This window comes from Hyperolius riggenbachi, chromosome 3, assembly GCF_040937935.1.
Source record: "Hyperolius riggenbachi isolate aHypRig1 chromosome 3, aHypRig1.pri, whole genome shotgun sequence".
Lineage (NCBI taxonomy): Eukaryota > Metazoa > Chordata > Amphibia > Anura > Hyperoliidae > Hyperolius > Hyperolius riggenbachi.
In genome coordinates this window covers 182,495,595-182,511,523 of record NC_090648.1, presented here as the reverse complement: position 1 = coordinate 182,511,523, position 15,929 = coordinate 182,495,595, and the positions used below count along the sequence as shown (strand labels likewise).

At 38.6% G+C, this 15,929-nt stretch overlaps 1 protein-coding gene across 4 annotated transcripts in view; it reads right to left on the bottom strand.

The window, feature by feature from the left end:
• ATP8B4 (ATPase phospholipid transporting 8B4 (putative)) overlaps positions 1-15,929 on the bottom strand; it is a 352,146-nt gene that overhangs the window by 98,032 nt on the left and 238,185 nt on the right. For all 4 annotated transcript variants that reach the window (XM_068275401.1, XM_068275402.1, XM_068275404.1 and 1 more), the window contains exons 11-13: positions 12,578-12,736; positions 9,085-9,173; positions 2,186-2,382 (exon numbers count right to left, since the gene is read on the bottom strand). In XM_068275401.1, the coding sequence (XP_068131502.1) occupies positions 2,186-2,382; positions 9,085-9,173; positions 12,578-12,736 (445 nt within the window). The remainder of the gene's footprint in view (positions 1-2,185; positions 2,383-9,084; positions 9,174-12,577; positions 12,737-15,929) is intronic.

The window sequence follows — 15,929 nt, the reverse complement described above, 5'->3', positions numbered from 1 at the left end:
TACATCTTGCCTCATAAGTAAACAAAAATGTCAGCGTATCTGAGGCATTTGATAGTGTCACTACAAACATGGCATTTATACTTGAGACTTATATTTGAGTCATCATAAAATTCCAGATTACGAGGGTCAAATATTTGGGTTGACTTATACACGAGGTTGACTTATATTTGAGTGTGTGCATACAGATGAACGTTAAAATAAAAAATATATATAATAATATGAATAGAATAGTCATATGCTAAATAGTCTCCCCTAGAACAATTCTACCCAAAATAGAATAGATCGTTATGGTGTGGTTTGTCAGTTAACTTAGTAGCTTGATTGCTGTAATGTAACAAAATAATCACAACAGTATCAAGAACAGTTGAAAATGGTCAGCTTCAGTACATGATTTCACATAAGATGTGTTAGCTAAACAAGCATAAATTTCCATTGATAGAAGCCTTCAATCAAAAAGTAATGATAAGGTGGAAAGAGCAGTAAGGCCTGGTGCACACCAAAACCCGCTAGCAGATCCACAAAATGCTAGCAGATTTTGAAACGCTTTTTCTTATTTTTCTATGGCGTTTTGCTAGCGTTTTGCGGATTGCTGCAGCGGATTTCAGTATAGTAGATTTCATATATTGTTACAGTAAAGCTGTTACTGAACAGCTTCTGTAACAAAAACGCCGGCAAAAGCGCTCTGAACAGGCGTTTTTCAGAGCGGTTTGCATTTTTCCTATACTTAACATTGAGGCAGAAACGCACCCGCAATCCAAAACATGCCTCACCCCGGCATTTTTCGTTTCTGCAAAACGCCTCCTGCTCTGGTGTGCACCACCCCATTGAGATACATTGACCAAGCGGATCCGCAGCCGCAAGCGGCTGCAGAAACGCTGAAAAAGCCGCTCGGTGTGCACCAGCGCTAAATGTTGGGGGTAAAAAAGGGAAGAAGTGTAAAGCTAACAAAATTTCAAAATTGGAAGAACATATCTAGTTTACCTAAATGTGTGGACAGTTGGAAAGGGCGTACGGTGTTTGCAAAAACAGCATGGGTGCCAACGTTTATTTGCAATGTTTTTATGCATCGTTTTGATATGTAGCATAAACGCATATATCCAAAATATGCTCATATGCAAACAAAGAAGTTGGATTGCACTGATCTAACAAGAAGAGATGGCTAAACTACTACTCATATTATTGCCTTTCAACAGGTTAGGGTACTGAACATCTGGGTCAGTTTTTATCACAAATGTATGGCATACAAGTCCCAATAATTTGCATTGCACGATTTGCATATATTAATATTGATACAAACACTAGTTAACGAAGAGGAAGAAATATGTAAGTATAAAAATTCACCTCAAACAAGTCTTAAATCTTGGACTCAAAAAAAGGCCTTAAGCAACAGAACACGTTAACATAAAATGCTACACAGAACCATTGATAGCGCAAGAGCACATACACATATAAGCATTAAACAAGGCAAAAACGTATACGTTTATGTATGCCTATATGTGCACACATACATACACAGAAAATATACTTCGTATAGAGGTTAAAACCAATTTACAACTCTGTCAGGTGAGTCTATAGAAAGGTATTTTGGGAAAATGGACATGACTATGACAACAAGAGCCAAAAGAGAATGGGAGAACTACAGGGTGACGAGGAACAAAACTACAGTGACTAGTACATGAGGTACGTCAAGCGTGGGCGCTCAGGTGCAGGAGTGACAATGTTGCCCCCACTGCTTACCTGTCAGCTGCTGAATGAAGCAAGAGGGAAACAAAATTGTGGACATATTCAATGACAATGGTCATTAATAACAAAAGAAAAACAAGAAAGTTAATTTAACTGTGGAGCATTGATTTCACTACTGGTGAGAAAATTTACAAAAGGTACAGCTGACAGAATAAAAGACAACAACATGGCTTAAAATTAAAATGAATGCAATCACAATATGACATGACAGTCTAAACTTTGATTTCCCTTTGATAAACTCATTTTTTTCTAACTACATTTAATGATTCGATCATTTAAACCAGACATAAGCAACCTGCACATGACCCACAACAATTGCCAACAGATGACTGTAGTTTGTGCAGAACTCAGAATCAAATATAATCGAATTTCTGGCTTTGCATGTTAAAGTATAATCATTGCTCAAACAAAGGCTTTTAAAGGCATTTGCTCTTTGGCTTACCTTACATACAGTGAAATGGGCACTACAGTATTCAGTATGATGATGTAAGACCAGAATGTAAGGAATCCTGAGAAAACAGCGCTATTCACCACCTCATCCCAGTACAAATAGACTCTGAAACGGCTTCCCACATGGTGCTCCCAAATAGAGTTTCCAACAGCTAAAATAACTCCCATGCACACCAAGAAACCAAATATCTGCAAAACACATCAAAAATGAACACACGTTTGTCTATTTCCATATACCACTTGTCTAAAAGTAAAGAGCAAAGCAATCTGAAAGCAAGAGCTGCTTGAAGTTAAACAGACTATACAGTGTACAAAAAAAATAAAACTTTCTACTGTTCCTCACTTTAGTTAAAGTTATGATGACTTCCAGGGTCTTTTTCTTGTAATGGAATCCTCGAACCTCGCATGCACATACTTCTGTCACGTAGCCCCACCCCCTGGCATCCTTGCAGAGACGTACTATGGCGCTTTCATGGCACTCTCAATCTTGGATAATTATAGTGCCTAATGAGGGTGGGGCTATGCCAGAGGTCGACACACAGGGTTCTGGGATTGCAATACAAAAAAACGTACCCAACAATTCATTATAACTTTAGCTTAAAGTTAACCTGAAGCAAGAGGTATATGGAGGCTGCCATCTTTATTACCTTTTAAACAAAACCAGTTTCCTAGCAGCCCTGCTGGTCTATTTGGCTGCAGTAGTGTCTGAAATGCACCAGAAACAAGCATGCAGCTAATCTTGTCAGGTCTGACAATGTCAGATACACCTGATCTGCTGCATGCTTGTTAAGGGCCAATGGCTAAAATTTTATCAGGCAGATTAGATTAGCAGGACTGCCAGGCAACTGGTATTGCTTAAAATGAAATAAATATGGCAGCCTCCATATACCTCCCGATTCAGGTTCCCTTTAACCTCCTTGGCGGTCTGATTCTTTCCAGATTTTAGGGTCTAAAAGCGGTGCAATTTTTTTTCACTCTTTCAGACCCTAAAACCTGAAAAAAATCATTCTGGCAGTGAGATCTGCAGCAAAATAAAAAAAAAAAATGTACCTTCCTGGGCTCCTGTGCTGCAGTTTTCTCTTTGTCCACAAGATGGCGCTAATATACATATAAACGAACTTCTCTATATTTCTCTAATATAGAGAAGTTCGTTTTCAATATTAGCCCCGCCCCGATGACATCACGCTGCCACCACCGCTCTGCTGCCACCACCACGGCTGCGCTGCTCCAACTGGCTGCCGGGTCCCCGGAAGAATAGCGGGGACATGGGGGATCCCGGCGGCCAGGGAAAGACCCCACACTGCCGGGGAGAGAGGCTGGAGTCCCGCTGCGCAGCGAGATCGCGCGCGGGACTCCACAACTTCAAGTAAAGCTCTGCAATGCATACCCCGACCTGAGCTCGGGATCACCGCTAATAGCTTGTTTTTTCTACCCCGAGCTCAGGTCGGGAAAACCGGCAAGGAGGTTAAGAGAAGTTTTTTTTTACACTGTATAGTCTCTTTAGGCTGCTTACACACAGGGACGTTACAGGCGCACGTTAGTGCGCCTGTAACGCTCCCCCAACGCACAGCAATGTAACTCAAGTGGGCTGTTCACACAGCCCACGTTGCGTTACATGTAACGCTGCACGTTGCCCGGAAAGTGCAGCATGCTACGGCGTTAGAGAGGCTACAGCCGCGTTAGACTGTTTACACATGCGCAGTAGGGGGCGGAGAGGAGGCGGGGAGAGCCAGCTACAGTAGCCGCGCACATGGCTACTTAATATTCACTGCACTGGCGGCCGCTGATTGGCCGGTGGGACCACGTGATGCGGAGTGTCTCGCTCCGCGTCACCTGGTCCCGCCGGCCAATCAGCGCCACTCTGGGAGACTTTATCGGAATAGAGCCGCCTAACGCGGCTCACTCTACCACTCTTGCAGCACCATACGTTGTGTTAGGTGCACGTTATGCGACCTTAACGTGACACCTAACGCAACGTCTTGCTGTGCAAGTAGCCTTAAAGTAGATCTTCAGTGTACAAAAAAATGTTTTGGTCATTTGGAGCTTCTACCGGCCCCCTGCAGACATCCTGTCCTATACCGGCTCTTAAGGAAGTTTGCTCATACTGCTCCTGCGCAGGACTCTCCCAACCACCGGAGCGTTAACGAGGATGTGTGCAGTCAGGGCCGCGCAGGCGCAGTTGCTGTCAACTTGGTTGGCGGTGATGAACGTGAGCCACGGCACGGGGACTGGAGGATCCTTGTGGACCGGCGTGGGACAGGACGTCTACAGGGGGCGGTAGAAGCCCCAGGTAAGTGAAACTTAAAAAAAAAAGAAAAAGGACAACTATAGTGAAAAGTAAGCAGTTAAAATCTGACAAATCGGACCAGTTTTGGACTAGTCTATCTCCTCATGGGGAATTCTTAGGCCCCATTTACACTTAATCAGTTGGAACGTGTTTTTTTTTCTTGACAGCAGTGCATTATGAAAAATCTTTCAGTTAAAACGCGTATAGTGTGAACTGAGCCATTGGGAAACATGGGTACTACTTTGAAAATAATTTGTCCTTTCAGTTATAACTGAGAGCAACTGATTAAGTGGAAATGGGGCCTTAGGGTTTTGTTTTCAAAAGCATTTCATGAACAACAGTTGCCAAGTCTAACTGCAACAATAGCAAGATACCAGCCAGCCTTCCTACTTGCTTGCACATTATTTTGGCAGTTACACTTAGCAACTGCATTTCAGGGAATGATTTTTGAAAATAATAAAATAAATACTAATAACTCCCCATGACGAGATGGACTAGTCTAAAACCTGCCAGATCTGTCAGGACATTAACTGATTACTTTTTTCTTGCACTCTTTCCTAAGCCTAAATATTGTGGTTGTAGAGCAAAACTATCCTGTACCTGCTTGTCAGCACTGTAGCAGATAGAGTAAGATGAAACTTGTGACGGTACAGTCATGGTCAATGGTGGAAAAAGTCATAGCACCCATCTCCCTGTATGTGATATAGAGCTAGAAGTGGGTACAGAAGTCATAGGCCCTTATTCAATTCACTTTTTCGCCTAAGTTTTCTCCTAGAAGATAATTTTTCATGTTATGTTTAAAATAACTTTTCTGCACTATGCAATTTAAGAAGTACCAAAAAGTATGTAAAAGGTACAGTCAAAATTTTAGTAAATATTTTTTTGCCTACTGTTGGCTTAAAAGACATTTTATTGATAAGTGTAAAAATATTACCTAGGAGAAAACTTCGGAGAAAAAGTGAATTAAATAAGGGCCACAAGCCCATGTATTATTAGCATTCTCTCCTAGTTGATATTTTCACACCGTGTCATAAAATGCCTTTTAAACAACTAGCAAGGAAATACTCAAAATAAGTTTGAAAGGACTTTTTTTTTTTTTTACCAACTTTTAGATACTCTTTCAATTATAAATTGCTTAAACGTTATTTGAAAGATAATGTGAAAAGTATCTCCTAGGAGATAACTCAGAAGAAAAAGTTAATTGCATATAGGCAGCAGTAAAATTAAGCAGTTACATTTTATTAAAGCGGAATATAACCCAGCATTTCGACTTTGCTCTAAAACATTATTTACAGCATATTATATGCAACCAGCATTTTTTTTTTTACTAGACCAGCATTCGAAGGGTTACACACAGTTTTAAAGTTCCATGGAGAGATATGCAGACGCATCCGAAGTTCAGATAGATACATTTTGTTTACTTAAATGTATCTAAGTGTGGAATGTTTTAGAGCAAAGTTGAAATGCAGGGTTATATTCTGCTTTAAATGGCTTCTCCCACTTGGGTAGTCCCTAAGGCAATGTTGAGATACAAAGGGGCTTGTAGATAAGTGTGCCCTTTACTTTACACACTTCTGAGATAATTTATTAAGGAGATGCAAAGAGGTAACACTTTAAAGTACTGTAATTAATTTTTTGGGGGGTTAATTAAAATAGTACCTTAGCAACAAACAAAAATGTACCTTAGATTAGCCATAAATGTAATTAACTGTAACTAGTTAGTGGATTTTTAAATTGTACTTTGTCTTTTGAATATACGTTTTATTTCGTGTCTATCTACATCTATCTGTATTACTGAACTTAAATTCAACTCAATGCCCTACTAAGTCAGGTTATGTTGCTTTAAATTTCTCAATAACTTTATCCCTGACCTGTTTGGTGTGTAATTTGGACTTCATGGTGTTGTTGCTCCCAATATTCTCTTAGACAACCTCTGAGGCCGTCACAGAGCAGCTGTATTTGTACTGACATTAGATTACACACAGGTGCACTCTATTTAGTCATTAGCACTCATCAGGCAATGTCTATGGGCAACTGACTGCACTCAGACCAAAGAGGGCTGAATAATTACGCACATCCCACTTTGAAGTATTTTTTTTTTAAATGTTTGGAATCATGTATGATTTTCGTTCCACTTCTCACGTGTACACCACTTTGTATTGGTCTTTCACGTGGAATTCCAATAAAATTGATTCATGTTTGTGGCAGTAATATGACAAAATGGGGAAAACTTCAAGGGGGCCGAATACTTTTGCAAACCACTGTAGTTATTGCTGGTATGCTGGGAATACACCATGAGTTTTTTGGCAGATAGATGGCTCGATAGATACATTTTTTTTTCTCCGCGATTTTCTCATAGAAGTGAATGGAAATCAATCAGAAAAATGATCAGAAAATTGAGTGTAAAATCGATCAGACATTAAACCTGCCGAAAAGAAACGCATTGTGTATTCCTAGCATTACATTGACTAGGATTCAACCAGTTGTGCAATTTTGTCTGAAAATAAGATCTGGTAAAATAATATTTACTGACTACAGTTGGGAAACAATTTTCTCCTCCAGAAAAATAAATATGGTAACTGCAGCCAAAGGTGCATTGGCCGAGATTACATAGTTGTGGCAAAGAGAAAGCAAAGTGACAGAACCCCAATCAAAGTCAGCTGTAAAGCACAAAATATGGGTATTAGAAGATACACCGTATTGCTTTCATTATTTACTATCAAAGTGTTCTTTTATATTAAGCTGTGCAGCTCAATTCCATACTAAACTTTTTGTTTTAGATTATGTGGAAAGTGGTTTAATTAGAGCATTGTTAGGGTTTATTTCCTTACTGAGGGCATAGATAGAAGTTAAAATGTTTGCTCTGCTCTATACAAGACAGATCAACTACAGCTGGAGGAAATAAGGACTCCTGACCAAAATGATTAGGGATTCTGTTGATCCTACATGAATTCTCCTGCAGACCAACTAAAAATGACCAATAAATGATCTGCTTTTGGTCATAGAATGACTGGGCAAGCTGGTGTATATCGATTAATCCGGCACATGCATGGATCAGAGCAGTCAATGGATTACTAAAGGAGAGTCATCCAGAAAGAAACAGCATTTTGCTTTAATCTGCCTAAAATATATTCTTTCACTGTAATTTAACTTGTATCTGTCAGAATAATCTCTTCTCTCCTCACACTGCTTGTCATGCGACTGCAGAACGCTGGTCCACTGTTTGTTATGCAGCATTAACACGAAGGTCCCCACACCCAGTCCCTGGAGTGTAATGCTACTACAACAAAGGGATTTGAAATGACGAGAAATAATGAGAAGATACAGTGGCCCTTATTCAATTCCATTTTTCTCCTAAATTCTTTCCTAGGAGATTTTTTTTTCATCTTCTGTTTAAAATAACTTTTCAGCACTCCGCTAATGAAAATGTACCAAAGTAGTTTTGAGTATTTTCTTGATTGCTGGTGCTTTAAAAGGCCTTTTATTGATCTTGTGAAAATATCACCTGGGAGAAAACTTAGGAGAAAAGGGCCCAAATGCACTTAACTTTTTTCACCTGAGTTAGCCCCTAGGAGATCATTTTCATTTTCTCTTTAAACTAACTTTCCAGCATTTTACAAACTGAAAAGGTACCCAAAAATTGATGAATAAGAACTATCAAATTTATTTTGAGTATTTTTTTGTTTGCTGGCGGCTTAAAATGTATTTTATAACACGTGAAAATATCACCCTGGAGAAAACTCAGGAAAAAAAGTGAATTGCATATGGGCCAACGTGAATTAAATAACAGCAAGTGTGTCTAAAATAAAACAAACTGTTTCATTAATTTTTTTAACCTTAACTGATTAAATTAGAATGGTGGTTACTCTCCGGATGACCCTCCTATAGAGGAACCTGCAAAAAATGTTTAGAACAAAAGATCGCCCAGAAAACCCATGTCTATGGTTTTTATACAATACAATAACATTTGTAAATGACATTGCAGCTGTTTAAGAAATCGATCAGAATAACAGATAGCAGAATGGATCTGCTAAGGTGTTCCAGGCCTAATGGAGTCCCCCCCCCCCTCCAAATTTCACACTATTACTCTTTGTGAATAAGAAAACAAACTCGGCTCTGCTTATCATCACAAGCCAAATATACATTAGTTCTATTCCATTAGAAAAATATGCATACAAGCCAGGGACATCAGCCTACTAGAAATATAAATGATGTGGACAAATGCATCTGTACTACACTTACTTGCTTATAGTGTGCACCAGTGCTCCCCAGCCCTGTCCTCAAGGCCCACAAACCGTGTATGTTTTGTGGAAATCCATAGAAGCAGTTAGTGACCATATCCACCCTCCCCCTCAAATGTTTGTGGTTACCTGGAAAACATGCTCTGTTTGAAGGTCTTGTGGACAGGGTTGGGGAACACTGGTTTACAGGACTGTTCAGCCAAGATCAGTACTGACTATTTGGCCAGCAAAGGCCCATTTTTCATTACATAAATTGTCTTCATGCTTATGCAAGGTGATCATACTTTAGAAGCATTTTCTGCTTAAAACCACACTTAACCACATCTATCATTTGTAGTTTCCTCATCATTAAGTAAAACTTACCCATAGAACCAAAGTATTCATAAGTCGATCAATGCTGGTTCTTTTAAATTTTGTTTTACCACTGTTCTGCATTAATTTAGTATCTGGTCCTGCAAAAATATAACACCAAGTCATTGCCATTGCAAACCACCTCATGTCCTTAAGTTCCACAATACTCTGAAGTACCAAAGAAAATGAGTGAACTTAACATCCCAACCAATAAATAATGTTTTACTGTAAGACAATAACTTAAAGAGTTTAATTACCAAGTCAAGTAAAAGTCCTCATATGTTTAGTCTGTGGTATATACACTTAGGCTCGGTTCACATTAGGCTTTTTCAGCCTACGTTCCGCTCCGATGAGCGGAACGCAGCAGCCGCAGCAATGTTTTCCCTATAGTAAAGTTCACATTGCTACGTTCCGCTCTGTTCCCTGCGTTCCGCTCATCGGAGCGGACGTTCCCGACATGTCGGGATCTTGCGTTGCCACTCCGCTCATGGAGCGGAACGCAAGCGTACGGGCAGATGCGTCCTAATGTGAACCCGGCCTTAGAGCGAAGGTTTTCCAATAAACCTCCACTGCCAAAAGACAACCCTCAATCAGGTGTGAAAGTGCAGACATATTCTTACTTACAGTATGAGGTTTTTTGCAATTTAATAGCTGATCCTAAAATTAGGCATATTATCTTTAATAATGTATTTGTCAGGAGGAAGGAATTCAGTAAAGGTGACCAAGGAAGGAATACAATAAAGGTGATTTTTTTCTTCACCTAAACCAGTGGAATAATGTTGATGATATACCAAATCCATGTAATAACAGCTCCTAGTAATGCTGTACTCTGAGCTGCAGGGACTTGTGATTTATACACAAATGGGACAAGTATGATAACTTAAGGATGCAAATAGGATAACTGTATGGGCCATACCATGTAGGAAAACAAGTATTTTTTTATTGTATGTTATGTTAGACTGTAGTTCACTTTTAAACTTGGATGTTGACAATGGCGCAGTGGTCATCTGCTAAACTTACAGTATTTTAAAAAAAATCCTGAATTTTTGTCAAGTTTCACTTCAGCTATAGTTCATAAATATGCAGTTATCTCTATGAGCTACCCTGTCAAATGCTTAATTTAAAACGGTGTAGGCGAATTTATCAAGAGGTGATGATTTGCTAACATTGTTCACCACTTTTTAGTTGAATTGAACCTTGGATCACAATTACCTAATAGACCATCCTCTTTAAAGTGAACCTGAGGTGAACATAAACTGATGAGTTAAAAAAAATGCATTTATGCTCTTACTCCTCAAAATGATTTTCTTTAGATATCACCTGGTTTATTTTATATTTAAACATTTACAAACTAGATTGAGTGTGTTGTTGCCTCTGCTCAGTGCCAGCCTAATAAGTGTCCCAGAGTTATAAAAAGGTTCAAGAGTTCATGTATTTTATCTCCCTCTGCTCTCGGAAGTTGTATTCTGCCAGGAAAACCTGTATGGCTGTTATTTTCTTTTCAGTGATGTTATATTCCCAACAAGCTACCAACAAGACAGAAGCTGTCACTTCCATGTCTAGAAATTAACTCTTTCAGGCAGCAAAATAAAACAAGTAAAACAGCCTGGTTATAAATGTTTTGAACTGTACCTACACATGTTTATCTCATCATGTCAAATATCAGGTACACTTTTAAAATGGCCACACACTAGATAAAAGACGTTTAAAAAAACACCTGTTCTCTGTTTAATCAATGGCATTTTCCATTTTTAAAGCGCAGGAGGATATTTGGCAATTTATTAAGTGACTACCGGCTAATTACTCCTTCATATATGTAGCAAGGTTCACCTCAATGCTGGAATCTTGTGATCTGCAAAAAATAATGGCAGGCCATAACCTACATAAATAGGTACATTAATAGGGATGATCAAGAAGATGCTAATAATTTATCCTTGCATTCGTAAATTATATGCAGCTTTGAATTGGACAAATCAATAACTTCCTGTCAATTTTTACTGGTCCAAGTTTAAGCTGCCTAACATTTACAGTTTGAACTTGGACTGGGAGGTTGGAGACCACAAGTACTGCCCTGATTATTATTAATTCACATCATTTAAATAGTTCTGGAGTACTCTGCAAAGGGTGGGAGGCAACACCTGCCAATATAATGGGCAAGGGACTCTTTCCGAATCCAGTTTCCAGTAAGAAGTGAAGGTGATAGTATAGAGGGACTTATGATAGATTATGGAAACCCCCAGAAATTCACTGAGGTAAACTAGGTAATTTTTTTTTACCAACTACTGATCTACAATTAGGAGTAAAGCTTAACAACAATATTTTATTAGAAATAGCTAATCATTTTAAATCAATATATAAACAAAAAACTGTCCTTTTTTCTTCTTTAAAGAGGCACTATGGCGAAAAATTGTAAAATTTAAAGCATGTGCAAACATAGACAAATAAGAAGTACGTTTTCTCCAGAGGAAAATGAGCCGTAAATTACTATTCTCCTATGTTGCTGTCACTTACAGTAGGTAGTAGAAATCTGACAGAAGCGACAGGTTTTGGACTAGTCCATCTCTTCATAGGGGATTCTCAGCAAGGCTTTTATTCTTTATAGAGATAGTGCCTAAAAATGATTTAAACAATGATGCTGGCCAGCCTCCCTGCTCGCTACACAGTTTTTTGGCAGTTTGACAGAGCAACTGCCATTCACTAAGTGCTTTTGAAAAGAAATAAATCCCTGATAATCCCCTATGAAGAGATGGACTAGTCCAAAACCTGTTGCTTCTGTCAGATTTCTACTACCTACTGTGACAGCAACATAGGGGAAAAGTAATTTACGGCTCATTTTACTCTGGAAAAAACGTACTTCTTATTTGTATATATTTGCTCATATTTTATATGTTACAACTTTTTGCCATAGTGCCCCTTTCTTGTTGCTTGCAGCCCAATGCCCATCTTAGCCATGTCTTGCCACAATACTATTTAGAAGCCCACTTGAATTTCCCACCAGTACTTTCTATTGGCCCATTTGTGTGGACCAATAGGAACTGGTGGCAGGAACAATAAAATAAGCCTCCAGAACAAAATTGAAATAGAACGGTCCCAGTTGGTTCTATATATTGTTTCCTATAAATGTGGTGAGAACAGGTAGTGAGCAGAAAACACCATAAAAGAACAAGAACAAAAGAAAAAGAACAAAGCTAAGTACAGAAGATTTGCAGAAGGTTTAAGGAAGCAGAATAAAACAGAATAAACGACAAAACAAATAAACAGAAGAAAGAAACCTACATACTATATGAAAGATAATATTTTGAGGTTTTTAAGCCAAGGAGTCATTGTGGGAAGGGAAAGGTTATGTTTTTTTTTAATCAAATATAGCATTTTTTTACATTTGAAACTAAATTAATAATAAACAGCAATTTCAGTGAAAATGTTTAAAAGAAGAGATAAAACCTAGTCATAATACCAGAGTGTATAAAGCATTCAGAACAAAGGACAAGATCTTACTAAATGTTACCTGCAAAGATGACCATTCCAAAGCACCATTCAGTATTTCTGAGAACACAGCCTCTTAATAGTATCTTGCCATTGTTTATTGAATACTTGCTGTCCTTCCAAATTAGTGTTCCATTAAACTTGTCTAGTTTGTTGTTTGGAGGCTCACACAAGACTTCCCCTGTAAAAACAAAGTTTAGTGATCAATAATACAAATATATATATATATATATATATATATATATATGCATTTATGAGTTGATAAAGAAGACAATATCGATATTTACAAGTCAAATCCTTACATTATATGCAGTACATGCACCATGTTATAGTTGTGGCACTAAGATGCTTAAAGAGAAACTCCGACCAAGAATTGAACTTTATCCCAATCAGTAGCTGATACCCCCTTTTACATGAGAAATCTATTCCTTTTCACAAACAGACCATCAGGGGGCGCTGTATGGCTGATATTGTGGTGAAACCCCCCCCCCCCCCCCACAAAGAAATTCTGAGTACGTACTCCTGGCAGTTTCCTGTCTGTGAACCTTGCTGCATTGTGGGAAATAGGTGTTTACAGCTGTTTCCAACTGCCAAAAAAGCAAGCATCAGCTACATCACCTGCCCACAGTAAAAATGTCACCATGTAATAAATGTCAGAATATAAATCAGGGATTTAAAAGATTTTACAATGGGCAAACACTGACTAAATCATTTATACATAATTATTGTAAAATTGAAGCACTTTTTTATTACATGATTGTCACTGGAGTTCCTCTTTAAGTATCCAGTATTGCTTAGGCTAACATTCCACTATCTTTACATTCATTTTATTTGCTATAACGTAAACAGGGGCGCCAAGAGAGTAAAATTAGCTAAAAATTGTTAAAAATAGTTGGTGGCAGCAGTGGTGGACTTACCTCCTTTGAATAGACACAAAGCTACTATGTGATTCAAAATTACAGAAGTTTATTGATTTACTCCAAAGACAGTGTTTCACAGGCGTGACCCTGCTTCATCAGGCAATAACAAAGGAGCAAATATTGAGTATTGAGTTTATTGAGTAAATCAATAAACTTCTGTAATTTTGAATCACACAGCATCTTTGTGTCTATTCAAAGACGGTAAGACCATGATTGCCTCCTCAGCAATTTTTTTTTTAATTTAGCTAATTTTACTCTCTTGGCGCCTCTGTTTACTTTATACAATACCAGAGTCCACCCTTGGTGGAGGGGTGTTTCCCCCATTTTCCCTTCAAATCTACAGCAAGCAACTTTTTAATCCTGAGTGCAGACAGGTCTAATCTCCCCACCTGCATCTTCAGTGGTTGCCTATTGGTAACCCTGGTTTGTGAGTATTCGTATTACTTACTTTACGCTATTTACTTTTACCGGTACTTACTACACCATAGTTGGCTCTCGGTGCCCCCCTTTTTGTATCCTCTTACAAGCGAATATGAATTTGCTCATTGGAAACTATCAGGCTGGTAATATACAAGAAAGGGTTCTGCTCCACATTTTCCAAAATATTTTTGTTTAAAATTCCATTAGACAGGGTGTAAGCTTGCCATAAAACTCGAGTCTGCTGTCAAGATCTCATGTAGCTTGGCTATCTGCATTTACATACTTAACAGTTAAACTATATAAGGAAATACAAGGCAATACAAGTAAAAAAGTGTGTGTGTGTGTGTGTGTGTGTGTGTGTGTGTGTGTGCGTGTGCGTGCGTGCGTGCGTGCGTGCGTGCGTGCGTGCATGTGTGTGTGTATATATATATACATACACACAGTCTAAAAGAAAATGGTTAAAGTGTTTTCTCCAGTTGTCTCGAGACAAATGTAAATAATAAGGTCCCAAAGGATAAGGGTAGCTTTACAGGGTTATTAATAATCATAAACCATTCCTGGAGCTGTCACAGCTGAGCAAAGCAGTATAGATAAAACTGATTGTTTACACCTCACTTGCAGTAACAGGAAGAACAGGCAGTCAAACAGAATTATTTTTTTTCTTCCTTTCTGAATGGCCATTTATATGGCGAGAAATCTGAATACAACTACAGTAGTTCCTGTGTAAAAGTTTACCTCAGCTTTACCAGTGTAGCTGTGCAATTCAGAGAAAACATTGGACAGCAATATAAAACTTCATATCCACTGACCTTACTTTAAGGAATTTAAGGATCTTTCTGCCTGCAGGAGCAATCTACTTTTCTGTGTGTACTGGTTTGTTGTAAGTAAATGTTTTTCTAATTGAAAGGGTTACTCCACTTTAGCGTGAAAATCTATAAAACCTACATCATCACTATACAAGTCTGTGGCTGAAGTCCATATATTTCAGTTAAGACAGAACAGGATGCTGGAAGAGGACTAGTTAAAACACTTGTAAACATGTAATTTTAAAGGTATTCTATTTGTTTAACTTTCCATTTAATATTCACCACTCTCAGCACTATATGAATGAATTATAAAGTCAAATTAAGAAAGCAGCATAATATTTTCAACCCACTGCTGTTAATTTATAACAGAACATGCAGAACATGAGGATCCAGCCTATCGGAGCTGGATTTCAAATATTGTCTTTTATTAGGCAGCAAATGATTTTAACCTTACCTGGGTAATAGAGCATAAAAGGGGTAGCTGAACATTTGTACACATGGATGAGGACTGTTGCCCTTAAAGAATAGGCACTTGATCTCTCAAGAAACAGAGCAGAAACTGTACAGATGGGTTGTTAGCCTCCAGGCTAGCAAAATGGAGCGGCGCACAATAGGGTGTCAGGGTGCAAGTGGGGTGAGTGGGGAGAACAATACCCTTAGCCAGCACTCAGTTGAGTCAGTCAACTAGGAGGATCAATTTCTGAAAGGGATGAGGGCTCCAGTACACGTTAAATTCTGGGTAGAGGCAGAAGTTGTTATCCGCTGTCGTTATTTCTTTCTTTTGCAAATGTGCAGACAAATATGACTGTGTTCACAAAAATAAAAACATTTGCATACTGTCCTTATGTGGAAGAGAGCTGTGGGTAAGCAAGATGCCAAGTGGTCTAATAACAGTTTCAAGCTATGGTGCATCTTCTGAGGCTTTGTGAGCTGTGATGTCTCATCAAAGAGCAAATAAGAGCCAGTGCAGCAGTATCACATGTCCTGCAGTGTGGCTCTGGTTGAACCATATTCTGTGCCCTGTCACCACAATAATTAAATACACTGCAGACACCCACATATTAGGATATGGGATTTTCATACTAGTTGGGATCTTCTCATTTACAAGAGCAAGTAATTAAAAGATTGTGTCTCCCTAGAGGTGGTAATCCCCACTAATATCCTAATGGGTGGATGCATGCAGTGTGTTTAATTACTATGGTAACAAGCCATAGAATGTGGGCGCACC